At 39.2% G+C, this 17,930-nt stretch overlaps 1 protein-coding gene and 1 pseudogene across 1 annotated transcript in view; both read right to left on the bottom strand.

Annotated features, from left to right (window-relative positions):
- Positions 1–17,930, bottom strand: part of BVES (blood vessel epicardial substance) — a 59,167-nt gene that overhangs the window by 16,859 nt on the left and 24,378 nt on the right. The window contains exons 5-6 of the mRNA XM_006881184.1: positions 17,366–17,533; positions 14,093–14,219 (exon numbers count right to left, since the gene is read on the bottom strand). Coding sequence (XP_006881246.1) covers positions 14,093–14,219; positions 17,366–17,533 — 295 coding nt within the window. The remainder of the gene's footprint in view (positions 1–14,092; positions 14,220–17,365; positions 17,534–17,930) is intronic.
- Positions 7,366–7,857, bottom strand: LOC102871821 (annotated as a pseudogene).

Genomic DNA, 17,930 nt, shown 5'->3' with positions numbered 1-17,930 from the left:
GTCAGAACAGAGCAGGGTAACACTGCATGGTTCAAAACTGGGAAGGGCGTACACTAGGGATGCATCCTGTCTCCATACCTCTTCAACCTGTATGCAGGCCTCTAGTAGGCTAATGAAAAGGGGGAGGTTCAAATCCATAAATCACTCCAGAGAAGAAAGATAGTAGTCTCCTTCCTTAAAGGTTTAAAGTTTCAGGAAACCCTGTGGAGGGCTGTCATAAGGCAGAATCAACTTGGCTCAAAAGCAATGCATTAAGTTTGATTAGGGAAGCACTCAGCAAAATTTTAGAATGTAGAAAAATCTACAGCCTTCTGACCAGTCACATCAGCACCACTTGAGCACCTGATCCCACCCTAGACCTGATGACTATTTAATAAGACTTCCAGGGCGAGGGTGGAAGCAGTGGGTTGAGGATGTGCCAGGGTAGGGGGGAGATTAACCATGGGGTTGTAGGGTGTACAATTTCATGGGAGGCTGTGTGAAGGAATTTGGAAGAATCTGGTCTGAAAAACAATGTATTCCAATTTTGTAAACAATTAGTATAATAATTTTAAAATGACATCTAGGGGGTTCATATAAAAGTAGCTTAATATTACAGTTTGTCAGGATAAATAACTCGATTTCTAAATGAAAAAGTGGACAAAAATACAGAAACACACATCCCCAACACACACACACACACACACACACACACACACACACACACACACAGAGCTAGAAATGGAGAGGGAGTCTGTACCGAGCAAATGTAATGTGCAGATGTGACTCAAATCCCATTTCAAAAAAAATGACCAAAAAATAGTTGTGATAAATATTTAATAGTGTTATTTTAATGGTTAGATTTACTTGTGTATTTAGGTTAATGAATAGGTAGAATAATGTAAAAAGACTTTGATTAAGAAATGTATAAAATAATTTTCATAGACTAGAGCAGCTTGTAATTCTCTTAAGGATTACTAGGAAAAATGAAAGTTAATGGGGCTTTGGAGCATGTAATTGGATAAGTTTATATGTTCCTACACAGAATCTTGGCACAAGGAATATTTTTTTTAAATGGACTGCATTAACGTATCTATGAAAACAGATGTAGCACTGCTTGGCCATAATGAAGGCATCTGCGGATAGGAGAGCTCTCTAGAGAAAACAGGCTGATGTGGAACAAAGTACCTTTGGGGCAGTCATGGACTTTTCCCTAAAGCTACTCTACCAGTAAAGAGCTGAACACCAGCAGCAGTGCCTGGCTCTCAGGATCATCAGTTTCAAATGCAGGAATGAATGTAAAAGCAATCTTTGAATTAGGAAGCACCAGTCAGATCTGCTGAAGGACCAGCTATGAGTCAGCGCCAATAGGAAAACAATGGGTTTTGAGAATCTCCTTCTCAGTAAGGCAGACATCCTTGACTGGTGACCACTGAGTTTGCAGGTCTCTAGACACTATAACCCTGACCAGTGGCTCTTTTAAGAGCTACTAAAAATTCCTATCCACTACTAATCTGTCAGAGTTTGCTGTATGGCAGTAGCTTTGGATGCTGGAAGCTATGCTACTGCTATTTCAAACACCAGCAGGGTCACCCATGGTGGAGAGGTTTCAACAGAGCTTCCAGAGTAAGAAGGAGGACTGGTGAGCCATGTCTGAAATAACAAACCTTCAAAAACTCTATGGACAATGGAAGAACACTGTTTGGTATATTGTTTGCTGTTGTAAACAGTTGAGTTGGAACTGACCCCTAGCTAGCCCTCTGGAAGGTTTCCATAGGCAGTTAATTGCAACGGAGGAGACTGACCATCCTTCTCCCATGGAGAAGCTGGTGGGATTGGAACTTCATGCCTTCGGGATTGCAGCCACCAGAGCTCCTGTTTGATAAAGTGTGGGGGAAAATGATCTGCTCAGGATGGATGGTACTTAAAACCTGACTAAGGAAGAGCTGCTTCCTTAGAGGCTACCATAACATCATGATTGGAGTAAAGCTCCCACCCAAGTAGGACCTTTTTTTGTTTTTCCCTCCAGTCTTTTCTCTGTTTATCATGGTGTGCTTATAGGGCAGTTGTGAGGGGTTTGGGGGTTTAAAAAAATTTCTTTTCTATTGGTTTGCATACAAAATTAATATACATTGTATTTCCCACTTTCCTTTATTTACCTTGTGTAGGACCTTCAAGGACATCATCTGTGAAGTAAAAAGTCATTACAAAGACAGAAAAAAGAAATAACCAAGCTGGACGTCTGAAGAGACTTTGAAATTTGCACTGGCATGAAAAGAAGCCACAATAAGGGGAAGGAACATGGAGGTAAGAGAGTTGAACAGAAAATATCAAAAAGGAGACAAAGTACTGTAATGAAATGTGCAAGAACATGAGTTAGCAAAGCAAAAGGGAAGAACACACTCAGCATTTCTCAAGCTGAACGAACTGACAAACAAATTAAAACCTCAAGTTGCAATAATGAGGGGTTCTCCAAGCAAAATCTTAAATGTGGTAGGAAGCATCAAAAGAAGATGAAGAGAATACACCAAGTCACTGTATCAAAAAGAACTGGTCAGTAGTGGACCATTTCAGGAAGTAGGTCATGATAAAAAATTAATAGTACTGAAGGGGAAAGTCCAAGGTGCATTAAAGGTATTGGCAAAAAATAAGGCCCCAGGAATTGATGGAATACCAACTGAGGTTCTTCAGGAAGCAGAGGCAAACCTGGTGATGCGCTCACCAGTCTCTGTCAACAAATATTGAAGAAAGTTACCCGGCCAGAAGACTAGAAGAGACCCATCTTTGCTCCTGTTCCCTAAAAAAGGTGATCCAGCAGAACATAAAAAATAATCAAACAATACCATTAGTATCATAGGCAAGTAAAATCTTGAAGATTTAAAAAAAGTGGCTTAAATAATAACATCAACAAAGACTTTTCAGAAATGTAAGACAAATTCAGAAGGGGCTGTGTCTCATGTATCTTGTTTGAAAGCAGAGAATATCAGAAAGATTTTTACTTGTACTTTATTGATTATGCAAAGGCATTCAACAGTGTGTATCATAACATATTATGGATAACATTGTGAAGAACGGAAATCCTAGAACATTCCATAGTGCTCCATGTGAAACCTATTCATATACCAAGAAGCAGTTGTCTGAACAGAACCAAGGAACACTGAATGGTTTTAAATCATGACATATGTCAAGGTAGTATCCTCTCTTCATACCTAATCAATCTGTATGCTGAGTAAATTGAACCACTAGACTCTGAAGAACTGCAGCCTCAGGATTGGAAGATGATTCATCAACAACCTGCAGATAACACAATCTTTGCAGAAAGTAAAGAAGACTTGAAACACTTGTTGCAGAAGATCAAAGACATATTATTGAAGGGTGTACTTCAATATGGACTGTATCTCAACATCAAGAAATCAAAATTTCTCACCACTGGACCAATAGGCAACATCATGACAGTTGGAGAAAGGACTGAAGTGATCAATCATTTCATTTTACTTGGATCCATGATCAACAGCTATGATGGTAGCAGTCAAGAAATAAAGACGTGTTTCAACAGAAAAATATGCTATCAAATACCTCTTCAAAGTGCTCATGAGCAAGGATGTCAGTTTAAAGACTAAGGTGTACCGGATTCAAGCCATGGTATTTTCAATTGTTTCCTATGCACTTGAAAGCTCAAAAATGAATAAGGAGGACAAAAGACAAATCAATGCCTTTGAACTGTGGTGCTGGTGAAGAGTACTCAGTATTCCATGGACTGTCAAAAGAATAAACAAAACTGTCTTGGAGAAAGTATAACTAGAGGGCTCCTTAAAGTCAAGGAAAGTGAAACATCTAATTAATTAATTGGGGCATATTTTCAGAAGTAAACAGTCCTTGGAGAGAGACATTATGCTAGGAAAGGTAAAGAGTCAACAAAAAAGAGGAAGATTCTCTGTGGAATGTATTTACACAGTGACTACCACAATGGGCCTGTGTATGACGGAGATCATGAGGGTGGCACAGGACAGGACAAGGTTCACATCTGTGTTCATAAGGTCACTTGAAATCACAGCCAACTCAAGGGTATCTAACAACAAAAACAAAATTGCTGAACACTTCCAGCTACCTCAGTGGTGGTGCTAACCTTCCTGTTATCTCCAACACGCTCAAATCTTTGAGCAAAGGAGACCAAAGCCAGGGCACTAACCACACAGTAACATTCTGGTGCCGAAACCTGGGAGTACAAGTCATGTGTGTGATCTGGGTTGAATCTAGTAACACTAAGGTTGCCTCTGAAGCTGAATTCACTGGCTCACCCTGCTGATGTCAGACCTGGCCAAGAGACCTTTCTGGCACAAGGAAGTGAGTGGAGGTAGCATGTGCCACATCTCTGTGAAAACTTGAAAAAACCCATCACATTTCATGGGATTCTGCCAGTGCATCTTCCTTCTGCCACAACAATGGCAATAACCCAGACAGCAGTGCTGGAGAAGATCCACAGGGGCTGGTGTAGAACAGCACCTGACCCACAGATGAGAGAGAAAAACGCCCCTCTTACACAACCCCATATGTCAACTCTCAGGCTTAGCAACCCCAAGTGTGTCAGCCTAGAGTTGGGCTGCTCAGGGCTTTTCAGCAGCTGAGTTTTAAATAGGAGACCAGCAGAACTATTTTTTGACATACCTTTTTTGGTTAGCTGGCAAGTGTGTTAACCATTTGCACCCTTAGAGACACCCTCTTTACAACTCTGAAATTGGGGGAACTGTCAGTGCTGCAAAGCTTGTCGAATTAATAAATAAATAAAGCAAGCAAGCAAGCAAAGCTTTTCTAATACACCTCTCAACCCAGGATTACAGTGAAGACTAAATGTGATGAGCTCTACAGAGTGCAAAAGAAAAAAACACACAAACAAACCCAGCTCTTATTGCCAACAAATATGTGTTCCCTTCCCCGTATTTGCATTAATGGAGCTGATTTTACTGCTGGAAGAAGCCAATCACTATTGTGCCTATCACACATCAGGAACGAGAATAACCAGGAGCCAACAACCCTTGATTTAAAGACCCACCATTTACACAGTAACTGGAACAATAGGTTTAAGCACAGTAGAGACTGTGAAGATACCAAAGGATTTGGTTCTGTTGTACATGGAATTACTATTAGTCAGAACCAGCTCAACAGCACCTAACAACAACTGCATGTTCAAAATAGATTTTATTATTTCAGCCTGATAATTCTTGGTAGGAGCTCTGGTGGCCTAGTGATAGGAAGCTGCGCTGCGCTGCAAACCCAAAGGTATATGGCTTGAAACCACCAAGGGACAGTCTTCTCCCATGTGATTTATAGCCTCTGAAAACCCACTGAAGGGTCAGCTATGGGTCGGTTCCAACTTGATGACACACAACAGCAACAACAATAAAAGCTCTTGATTGCTTTTATGTTATTTGTTTTTCAAAGAAAAAAGTTACTAATATGTGATAGTTGATAGCATTTTAGTGGGTATGGAAACACAAAAAACAACCTTCAAAAGTTCTGAGCTCCCAGTAAAAAATAAAAAAAACACCACCACCTAAGTAAGAGAGATATAAAGTAGCCAGTTTTTAATAAATTATATAATAAGGTGAATGAAATGTTCTACAGTAATTATTAGTGATGTACTCAGGTACTAACTTGGAAGCAGGAGTGACATCCACTTTCTCTGGAAACTATGAACTTTGATAAATGACGATAGTTGTAGAGGGGCTTTGACCTTTTGTTCATAGGGTTGCTATGACTCTATGAACTTTGATAAATGTTGATAGTTGTAGGGGGGCTTCAGGCCTTTTGTTCATAAGGTTGCAATGTGTCTTGCTCACTAGAAGGAAATCAACAACAACAAGTACTAACACCATTCATTTAACTGCAGAAGCCAATTAACATTTGGGGTCTGGGAGTCCTTTGTTTAAAGCAATTAGGCCTGGGTAGGTGGGCCATTGTGTCAGTTGGGACCACAGACCTGCAACCCTTGGGCCTTTATGAAGCCTAATTTGTTTTGTACAGAAAAATAGGACAATGACTAGGGATACTAGAAAGAGAATTGATGCCTTTGAGCTGTGGTGCTGGAGAAGAGTACTGAATATACCATAGACTGCTAGGAGAATGAACAGGTTCATCATGGGAAGGGTGAAACTGGGCTGCTCCTTGGAAGCAAGGATTCTGAAGCACTGTCTTACATACTCTGGGCATGTTGTTGGAGGTAGCTGTGTCAGAGATGACAAGGTTGGCTCAGGACAGAGCAGGGTTCAGAGCTGTTGTACATAGGGTCATTGTGAATTACAAATGACTTGACGGCACATAACAACAATGGACAGTTTATTTTGTAGTCCTTATTTTCTGACACACCTACTCCCATTACCTCAATCACTGAATTGATCCGTCTCACTGAGGGCCTTCCTCTCTTGTGCTGTCCCTCCACCTTCCCAAACATGATGTCCCTCTCCAAGGACTGGTCCCTCCTTGCAACATGCCAAAAGTATCTCAGACAAGGCTTCAGAATCCTTGCCTCCAAGGAGCAGCCCAGTTTCACCCTCTCCAGAATGAACCTATTTGTTCTCCTAGCAGTCCATGGTATATTCAACACTCTTCTCCAGCATCACAGCTCAAAGGCATCAATTATCTTTCTATCATTCCTAGTCACTGCCCAGCTCTCATGCATAGCATGCAATTGCGAAGATTACGGCCTGGATCAGGCGCATCTTAGTCTCCAGCCTGATGTCATTGCTCTTCAATACTCTGGAGAGGTCCCTGACAGCTGACCTTCCCAGTGCAATTTGTCTCTTGATTTCATGGCTGTTGGTACCAATAGTGATGATTGTGGAGCCAAGCAAACTAAAACTGTTAACAATCTCAATCACTTCACCATCCCTAATGATGCTGCCAATTGGCCATGTGGTGAGAATCTTTGTGAATAATTTAAAAGCAATGTATGATAGGGTATTATGGTTATCACAAGAGTCTACAATTAAGGTTGCATAGTGGAATGTACTTGGGGTGGTGGGAGGGTTGCGGGGGGATTGTGTACCAGGGAAGGAGTGTTTCTTTTTTTTTTCACTGCAAAGGGAAATTTTATTTTACAAATTGTTATTATTAAATGCTACAGAGTGTCATCATCTGAAAATGGACCATTGTATGCCTACAATTCACATCTGTAATCATAAATGAGTTTTCATGATTTATGTAAATCCGTGAGATTTAATGAGAAACAAAGAGCCATAATAACTGATGTCTCAGATTGCAATGAAGATTTTTTTTAGTCATCTTTCATAAGCAACCTTATGTAAGTAATAAATCAATCAATTACAAGTTCCAAGTCTCCAAAGGTGTTTTTAAATATACATAAACACATGGTTACAGATAGGGAAAATTTTAAGAAGCACCTTCCATATCCACATCCTCTTGCAATTTCTGTACCATTTTTTCTTCCAGCTGCTTTCCTTTGCCTGCAACAGGTGTCCGGATAAGATGAATGTTTTGCTTGACTTCTCTGATATCCTGAGCTTTCTGTAAGTCTTTATTTTTCTTTAACCTGTTCATTATAAATGTAGCTTGGCATTTTTGTTTAATCTCTTCCACTCTCTTCATTGCATCAATAGTTTTATTTCATAGTTCCCTTTGGTATTTGACAGGTTCATTTCTATGCTTCTCAAATTCAAATGAATTATCCACTGTAAGTTCTTTATCCGCTTCTTTCCGAAATGCTTTAGTCCACCTGACCTTGTGAGGATTGTGCTTCTTTTTAAAGTTTTTATGACATTTGGATTTACAAAATCGGAACACCTTGCAATTGTTGCGGATGAACATCATGCCGTGGCCAGGGTAGACGGGCCCCGAACAGAAGTAACACTTCTCTATACGCATGTTGACCCCGCGCGGGTACCCACCAGCTGAAAGCCAACCTTGAGAGGAAGTCTTCTTTTACTTTTAAAAGAGAGGAGCGAACTGGGGTTGGGGGAGGGCTGGGCGGGGAGAGAGGTGCAACAATGAATGAACAGAAATCCAAAATATCTGTAAACGTTCATTAAAATTATTAAAAAAAAGAATCTTTGTTTCTTGATGTTGAGCTTCAATCCATATTGAAGTCTGCAGTCCTTGACCTTCTGCAGCAAGAGCTTCAGGTCCTCCTCAGTTTCAGCAAGCAAGGTTTTGTTATCTGCGTAACACAGATTGTTGATGAATCTTCCTCCAATCCTAATGCCACATTCTCCTCATAAGGTCCAGTTTCCTGAATATTCTGTATATAGATTAAAAAGGTATGGAAATAGTACCTATCCCGGATGCACTCCTTTCCTGATTTTGAATCATGCAATGTTTCCTTGCCTTGTGCTGATGACTGCTTCCCGATCCAAGTATAGGTTTTGCATGAGCACAATCAGGTATTCTAGGATTGCCATTCTTCTCAGAGTCAGTCACAATTTTTTGTGATCCACACAGTTGAATGTCTTTGCATAGTCAATGAAATGCGGATAGATACTCCTCTGGTACTCTCTTCTTTCAGCGAAGATCCATCTACATTGGTGATAATGTCCCAAATGCCCCACCTCTTCTAAATCCAGGTTCTATTTCTGGTAGTTCTCTGTTGATGTGCTGTTCCTGTAGTTTTTGGGTGATCTTCAGTACAATATTACTTGTGTATGATATTAGTAATATTTTGTATAATTTCCACACTCTGTCAAATCACCTGTTATTTTAATGGGAGTAAATATGGATCTCTTCCAGTCTGCTGGCCAGGTGGTTGTCTTCCAGATTTCTTGGTACAGCTGGGTGAGAAAGTCCAGGGCTACATATGTCTGCTGAAATAACTCATTTGGTATTCCATCAATTCCTGGGGCCTTGTTTTTTGCCAATTCCTTCAGAGCAGCTTGAACTTCCTCCTTCATCATCATTGCCTCTTGAATATGTTTCATGAAATCCTTCTGTGTCAGCCAATTTTTTTTTGTACAGTGACTCTGTGTAGTCCTTCTATCTTCTTTTAATACTACTTGGATCATTCAATATTCTGCCCATAGCATTGTTAAGTATTACCCTTGAGGCTTCATTTTGTTCTTCAGTTCCCTCAGCTTAGGAAATGCCAAGCAAGTTTGTCCCTTTTGATTTTACAACTCCAGATCTTTGCACATTTCATTATAATACTTCACTTGGTCTTCTTGCGCTGCCCTTTGAAATCTTCTGCTCATCTCCTTAACTTCCAGAATTCTTCCCTTTGCTTTAGCTTCCCAGTGCTCTAGTGCAATATTTAGTCTCTTCTGACAGCCATAGTGGTCTTTCTTTCTCCTCGGTCTTTGTAATGACCTTTTGTATTCATCATGGATGATATTTCTTTTTTAAATATATTTCTTTCATTTAACTGTAATTTAAATGAAAAGTTAAAAAATATGTATATTCATGTAATGGAGTAACACGCAGCACTGAAAAACAATGAACTCATAAAACATTACACAATATGGGTGACCCTGAAGGACATTATGCTGAATGAAATATCTCAGCCACAAAAGGACAAATACTGCATAGCACTACTGTTACAAAGGATTGACGGGGCATTGGGAGGAGAATAGGAGTGGATAGATAATGAACACTGCATTGGAACAGATGAAGGAAATAAAAGGAGTTTAAAAGGAACATATGATAAGGCATTATACATATGACAACAGACTAGAATATGGGGTACATTGCAAAGAGGACGGGGGAGCGGTAGTTGTTCAACATGAATGAATTTTTTTTAAATGGATGATATTCTTGATATGCTCCCACAGCTCATCTGGCCTTCGCTCATTAGTGTTCAAGGTCTCAAACCTGTTCCTGAGATGGTTTTGAAATTCCGGTGGAATAGACACAAGGTCAAGGTTTTATTCTTGTGGATTTAATTTTCTCTAACTTCAGTATGAACATGCATATGAGTAGTTGAAGGTCCATTCCGCAATAAGCTCCTGGCCTAGTTTTCACAGCTGATACTGAAATATGAAATTTCCAATGATTGTTTCTACAGATGTAATCAATCTGATTCCTGTGCAGACCATGAGGTGAGGTCCATGTGTATAGTCACCTTCTGCATTTCTTATAAAAGATATTTGCAATGAATAAATCACTGACTGTTCAAAATTCTATCATTTTATCACCAGCCTTATTTGTGTCACCAAGCCCATGTTTTCCAACTACTGATCCTTTTCCTCTTTTCCCAAGATTTAGATTCCAGTTACCTATTATTATTGGTGCATAATGGTTGCATGTTCGATCAATTTCTGACTGCAAAAGTTGGTAGAAATAATGTTTGCTCTTCTTTGGCTCTGGTTGTTGGTGCATATATTTGTATGATGATGTAATAACAAATGTTTTTGTATGCATATGGGTATTGACAGCATACCAATCAACATATTTCAAAAAACAGAAGTTGTCCTGAATGTACTCACCAAGTTGTGCCAAGAAATCTGGAGGAAAACCACTTGGTCAACTAATGGGCATAGATACACATTTGTTCCCATTCCAAAGAAAGATGGCCCAAAAGAAAGTGGAAATTATCAAACAATATCATTAATATCACATGCAAGCAAGAATTCTGCTGAAAATTATCTAAACATGACCAGAACAGTACATCAACAGAGAATTGCTAGATGTAAAGGTTGGGTTTAGAAGAAGTTGTGGTACTAGAGATATTATAGCTAATGTTAGATGGATCTTAGCAAAAAGCAGAGAGCACCAGAGAAATGGCCATTCGTATTTCATTAATTGTGCAAAGGAATTTGACTGTGTGGATCACAACAAACTGTGACTGATTCTGAGAAGAAAAGAAATCCCAGAACACTTGATTGCGCTTATAAAAAACCTATTACTTGGACCAGGAGGCAGCTGTCAGAATAAAGTAAGGACACACTGCTTGGTTCAAAATTGGGAAGGGTGTACACCAGGGATGTGTCCTATTTCCCTACCTTTATAGTCTATATGTAGAACAGATCATCTGGGAGTCTGGCATCAGGTCTGGAGGAGGACACATCAACAACCTGAGATATGCAGATGACACAATTGTGCTTGCTAAACTGAGGACCTGAAGCACTTGCTGCAGAAGGTCAAGGACTGTAGCCTTCCATATGGACTGATGCTCAATATCAAGAAAACAAAGATTCTCACCACTGGGCCATTTGGCAGCATCATGACAGATGGCAGAAAGAATGAGTTGTTAACAGCTTTAGTTTGCTTGGCTGCACAATCAACACTCTTGGGACCAGTGACCAAGAAATCAAAAGACAAACTGCACTGAAGACAAATTGTATTGGGAAAGTCTGCTGTCAGTAATATCTCAGAGTACTGAAGAGTAATTTTGTCAGTCAGGAGACTAAGGTATGTATGATCCAGGCGATGGTCTTTGCATTTAAATGCTATGCATCAGAAAGCTGGACAATGACTAGGGATGATAGGAGAATCGATGCCTTTGAGCTGTGATGCTGGAGAAGAGTACTGAATATACTATGATCTGCTAAGAGAATAAAAAGGGGTTTCCTGAAGAGGGTGAAACAAGGCTGCTCCTTGAAAGCAAGGATTCTGAAGCTGACATTTGGGCATGTTGCAAGGAAGGACTAATCCTTGGAGAAGGACATTATACTTGGGACGGTTGAGGGAATGCGCCAGCGAGGAAGACCCTCAGTGAGATGGATTGACTCAGAGACTGGGTAATGGGGGTGGGGGTCTCAGAGATGATAAGGTTGACTCAGGACAGAGCAGGATTTAGAGCTGTTTTGCATAGGGTCACTATGAGATGCAAGCAACTCTACGGTACATAACCACAACAACAACATGGGTATTATTTTTTTAAAAAAATAAAATTTTTATTTTATATTGGCTTACTTATAAAGTTTGTACACATTGTTTTTCATATTGGATCTTTTCCATTTCCTTTACACACCCTTCCCTCCATCATCAAATTGTGTAACCCTATGATTACCCCCCCACCCTGCCCATCCTCACCCCTCTGCTTCCACCCTCCCCTCCTTGGATCCTCATACACGTTTAGCTAGTTATCGTTCCATTTCTCCAATACTCATTTCATACAGTGTATGTCCTTATGGAACTGAGTTAGTTCACTTAGCATAATGACTCTCCAGTCCCTTCCAAGATAGATAGTGATTTTCAAAATCATTGCTGCTGTGTGCTGCATAGTATTTCATCATCTCAATGTCCCACAATTTCTCAATCTATTTGCTTGTGGTTCGATATTTGGACTGCTTCCATTTTCTTGCAACGGTGAATAGAGCTGCTTTGTGTACAAGTCTCCATTTGTGCTACAGTTGTCTTTTTCTTGGGGTGTATTCCAGGCAGTGGAATAATTGGGTAATATGGAATATCTAAGATCAAACTTTTGAGGAAGCACCAAAGTGCCTTCCAGAGTGGTTGTACCATTTTATAATCCCATCCACAGTGTTCCTATCTCACCATATCCTCTCCAAGATTTATTACTTGCTGTACTGTTAAACTTTGCCACTGCTATTGGGGTAAGATAGCTATTTCATAGTGGTTTTGATTTGCATCTCTCTTATTGCCAGTGATTTTGAACATTTCTTCATGTGTCTGTTGGCCATCTGAACAACTTCCCCTGTGAAAATTCTTTCCATGTGTTTTGCCCCATGTGGATATGATCTTATCAGTCATAATACTGTGTTTCAAGATGGATCTGGAAATGGTCTTTCTAACTATAAATATGATCCTGTTTTTCCAGTAATGAGGTAACTCTGAATTAACTCTGAATTATTCAAATCTTCAAAAATTGTAAAATCAGGTAAACTTTTCATATTATTAAATGTGTTTGTGCATTTTTTAAAAATTTACTACAGTTTCATAAATATTTGAGCATATGAGTAGTTCTTAATATAAGCAGTGGAGGAACTTTTTTCTGTTATTTCATATAAATTTGCTCATAGTTCTTATAGCATCATGCTTAGGATATTTCTTAAAAGAATTTAAAGCAGTACTGTTAAATAATTTATTTTTTCTCATTTTACTTAGTATTTCATTTTACTCAGCATCTGTTCTGTTTGTCTTACTGAGAATACTTTAAAACAATCTAAATTAAAGAAGAATTTGTTGGAAAATTTGCATCCTGGTGGGGTTGTGAATGAGGCAACTCAAAGAAATGCTAAAAAACCTCCACCATTGTCAGGAATACTTCATTTCCACAGCATTCTGGTCCTTACTTTGTTAGACAACCATTTCACAGAAAGCAGCCACTAGCGGTTTTCCTGTTATGTTTACACACTACTGCTGGGGAAAGTTTCCATTTTACCAAAAATCACAGACAACAATTAAGCAAAATATATACCAAACCACATGGGCTCTCTTACAAAGTTCCAGTGAACCAATATTTACATAGAGCATATGGCTAGTGGGTAAGTGAACAATTCCTACAAAAGAAAGAAAATAGTTCTGTTGTTGTTACGTCCTGTTGAGTTGGGACCAACTTATAGCTGACGCTGCTTCAGTAGGTTTTCAGAAGCAGTAAATCACACGAGAGAAGAGTGCCCATATTCCTCTGAGCAGCTGGTGAAGTCGAGTGCTTGCCTTTAGGTTGGGGGCACAACTCCTTATCCACTAGGCACCAGGGCGCCATTAGGTATTAGCTGCTATGCAATATGAGGGGGAAAATAGACAAAATTTACCTTTAGGTTGTCAAGTAGTTACTTGCAAAATTCTTCTTTTGATCAAAGTTTTATTTGTCTATATGCTACAGCACCAGAGAAGAAGACCCCTGGGTGAGATGGACTGATACAGTAACTGGGGCAATGGGGGTTGGTGTATCAGAATTTGTGAGACTGGCTCAGAACAGGGAAGGGTTCAGAGCTGCTGTATGTAGGGTCGTGATACATCATAGGAGACTCAATGGCATTATAACAACATAACATACTATAACAGGTTTGGAAGCAGGAGTGGTATCCACTTTCCAAACAACATGCCTCCAGAAACTCTATGAACTTTGATAAATGTCGACAGTTGTAGAGGGGCTTCAGGCCTTTTGTTCATAGAGTCGTGCTTGATGCAAAGGCAAACAACAACAACAACGTGCTGCATTTATAAGCACCCTGGACCAAGCCTTATCAATTTTGGGGTAACTTACGAAGAGAGGAGACACTAGAGTTCCCTCGAAGAAACTGGTGTAACCCATCGTCACTGTCGCTGGAACTGGCTATGCTGTTCCTCATTTCTAGCATGGAGATCTGTGTGCAGAGGCTCAGCTTGACTTTCTGTGAACCAAAGTTTGAAGATAGCTGAGTTTTGTAATACATAAATCATATTAAATAGCATACTACTCACTCTTCCTTCAAATAAGTTAATAATAGAAAAGACTACCTGCAACAAGGCGAGTCGTCAATAAATATAGCCGTTTCTTCTTCTTGTTGTTATGTTCCATCAAATCACCTGTGACCCTATGTACAGCAGCTCTGAACCCTTCCCTGTCCTGAGCTAGTCTCACTAATTCTGACACATCAACCCCCACTGCCCCAGTCACTGTATTAATCCGTTTCATGTGGGGTATTCTTCTCTTGCACTGTCCCTCTACCCTTCTGAGTATGACGTCCTTCTCCAAGGACTGGTTTCATCTGGCCACATGCTCAAAGTATGTGAAACAGAGCTTCAAAGGCCTAGCCTCCAAACTTGGCTTCACCCTCTCCAAGACAGATCTTTTTGGGGTGTTTTTTTTTTGTAGTCCATGATATGTTCAAGACTCTTAGTTATCACATTAACTATATTATAGAAAATGGCATAAATTTACAATGAAATTATAAAATTCATTACCTATTTATTATTCTGAAATATAATTACCATCAACTCAACTTGAGAAAGCACTAAGATAAGACGGCTTTAGGAGTGCACATGTCCTTACTTATCATGTGCCATTGAGATGACTCCGACTCATAGTGGCCCTATGTACGACAGCTTTGAACTCTGCTATATTTTGAGTCAAGTTCATCGTCTCTGACACAGCTATCCCCACTCCCCCAGTCACTGCAGTGTTTCACAACTTCTCTTCTGTAATCAGTTTCACTTTTTTTCTAAGCAAGTGTTGAGCAATTAAGACCAAATTGAAACTTTTCTAATACAGCTCTAAAATCACTAGCTGTATTCTACCCTTCCTCTTTAGTCCTCTGTGAGTTTTCTTGGAGGAGCTTAGAGAGGAAGATGTGTGAGACTAGAAGGCACTTGAATGAATAATGCCAAATTTCCATACAATAGCATTTGGTCAGAATTTCTCGATCAGCACTGTTCTGTCCTTCACAGTCAACTCCACCTCCACCTCCTCTGACTCATGAAACTATCTTTGTTAGATTAAGAGACTCTTTATGAAGAGGATAGTACATCCTCACTAAAACAGAGGTTCCAGCATTTATGTATGCCATACTTCTAAAAAGCCCTTGTTGCTAGGAAAAAATGTAAACAATACAATAGCAAAATGAGCACAGGATATGCACAGACTTTACCAAAGAAGACATTTAGATGGCAAACAAACACATGAAGAAATGTTCAAAATCTCTAGCTCTAAGTGAGATGCAAATCAAAACAACTATGAGAAATCATCTCACCCCAGTCAGAATAGCAAAATTTAACAGAACAGCAACCATCAAATGTTGGTGCAGTTGTGGAGAAACTGGAACCCTTATTCACTGCTGGTGGGAGTGCAAAATGGTGCAACCACTATGGAAGGTGGTATGATGTTTGTATGTTTTCTAAGAAAGTTGGAAATATACATACCATTTGACTCCTCAATTCCACTACTGGGAATATTCCATTAAAGAAACCAGAGCTGCCACTCAAACAGATATATGCTCACCCATATTTATTACTGCATTATTTACAATAGTAAAGAGAAGGAAGTAACCCAAGTGCCCATGAACAAAAGAATGGATAGAAAAACTATGGTATATTCACAATGGAATACTATGCAGTAAAGAAAAATAAGGAACTCATAAAATATTGCACAATATGGGTGACTCTCAAGGACATTATGTGAGTGAAATAAATCAGCCACAAAAGGACAAAAACTGCATAACACCAGTGTTTTAAAACAGGACTGCCATGGGGGTTGGGAAGAAACTAAGAAAAGAGGGGATACATAATGAATACTGCTTTGGAACAGATAAAGGAAAGAACTGTTTAAAAGGAATGTAAGATTATGGATTATGTGTATGACAAAGGTCCAGAATAAGAAGTGCATAGCAAAACTGACTGCAGACGGTCAGAGGGCAGCGAGGGAGAAATTATGCTACAATGAATATTTTTTTTAAGTGAAGTGGTAGGAGGTAGGGAGGAAAATGTACAACAATGAATGAATAAAAATCCAATTTTTCTGAAAACTTTAGTTAAAATCACAATAAAAAACATTTACAGAGGAAGAGAGATCAGGCATGGGAAGCAATGCTTAGAATAAAATATTCAGGGAGCTCTTGTGGCCTAGTGGCAAGAAGCTGCACTGCAATCCCAAAGGCTTGTGGTTCAAATCCACCAGCTGCTCTGTGTGAGAGAAGGATGAGTAATCAATCTCGTTATTGCGATTAATGGAGTCAGCTATTTGTCAACAAATATTAAACATTTAAAAAAAGAATAATATATTCATTATGTCTCTACCTATGACATGAGTTTACTTGTAAACTCCAAACTCCACTGACAATCGGTTGTACATTTTTTTAAAAGGTATGAGGTTGGTTCTTTTTCAAATTCTTTACAAATAAAGTTAGGAGACTTGGTTGTCGGGGGGAAAAAAAACAACCCAACAACCAAAACACCCCCTCATTGCTGTTGAACAGCTTCACTGCTGCTCCTCCAGCAGGTTTCTTGAGACTGTAATTTCCATAGGAGGAGATGGTTTCTCTTTCTCCTCTGAAGTTGCTGGTGGATTCAAACTGTCAGAGAGGTGTGGTCTTTGAGTTAGTAGGGCAACTCCCTATGGACACTGCCTCTAGAGCTCTCTAAAATTCCTTACTGCGATCGTTAGGTTCTGTCAAGTCAATTGCAACTCACAGCAATGCCATGAAACACAGATGGAAATGTGGCCATCTCCTACACCATCATTAGAAGTGCCATAATATTCAAGACCAGTTTTACAGTCTTTGTGTCAATTCATCTTGTTGAGGCATTTTACTAAGTCCTGTCAAGTATGCTAATTTAAAAATATTTCAGTACTCTTATGAAAATGATTCCAAGAAAAATCTTATACATAAAATATGACTAATTGATAAAAATTCAGGAAAATACATATTACAAAAAGTGAGGCATATATCACTCTACGTGTTTATTCAACAAAGTATGTATCATTTAACATTGTTTAGTATGCTATGTATCATTTAACATCATTCAGATTTACTTAACAAAATAAACTTGGAAAAGCACTTACTTTATCATTTATGGTAGGATCATTCAGTGAGTAGAGCTTATTTGTAATGTCTTTCCCAATAAGATATCTGAATATTTCATACAAGAAAGGTTCTGATTCCAGAAAGTAAGTTAACCTTTCTCTTGACCAGCATAAAAATCTGCAGTTATCATCTGCAATAATGGTGACCTGCAGAAATGCAAACATGCAAAGAAGAGAGGATATCTATGTATTTATATGAAGTACGCATAACTAGTAATTTGAGAACAGAGGGAAGTAGAGAGATTAGTGGATAGTATCATAGCAATTACTTGTCAAATTAAAATTAGTCTACAATTATGTAAAAAAAAAGTTTTAAAACAAGCAATCTATATACCAATAAAAGCCAGTTCTCAGTTTTGTAGTCTTGTTCTGTGAGGTCTTTGAAGGAAAGAATGGCTTCAGTGTGAACACTTTTGCTGCTATATACTGCGCTAGACTGGTTTCCTTGATGTAAATTAAAAGACGTTTTGCATGGGAAAGTCTGCTGTTAGGGACCTCTCCAAAGTACTGAAGAGCAATGGTGTCTCTCTGGAGACTAAGGTGC

Source organism: Elephantulus edwardii, unplaced genomic scaffold (assembly GCF_000299155.1).
Source record: "Elephantulus edwardii isolate Elephantulus edwardi_28Jun2011 unplaced genomic scaffold, EleEdw1.0 scaffold00013, whole genome shotgun sequence".
In the NCBI taxonomy this organism is placed as follows: Eukaryota; Metazoa; Chordata; class Mammalia; order Macroscelidea; family Macroscelididae; genus Elephantulus; species Elephantulus edwardii.
Note: the sequence above shows the minus strand (reverse complement) of the source record. Positions and strands in the feature narration are given on the sequence as shown.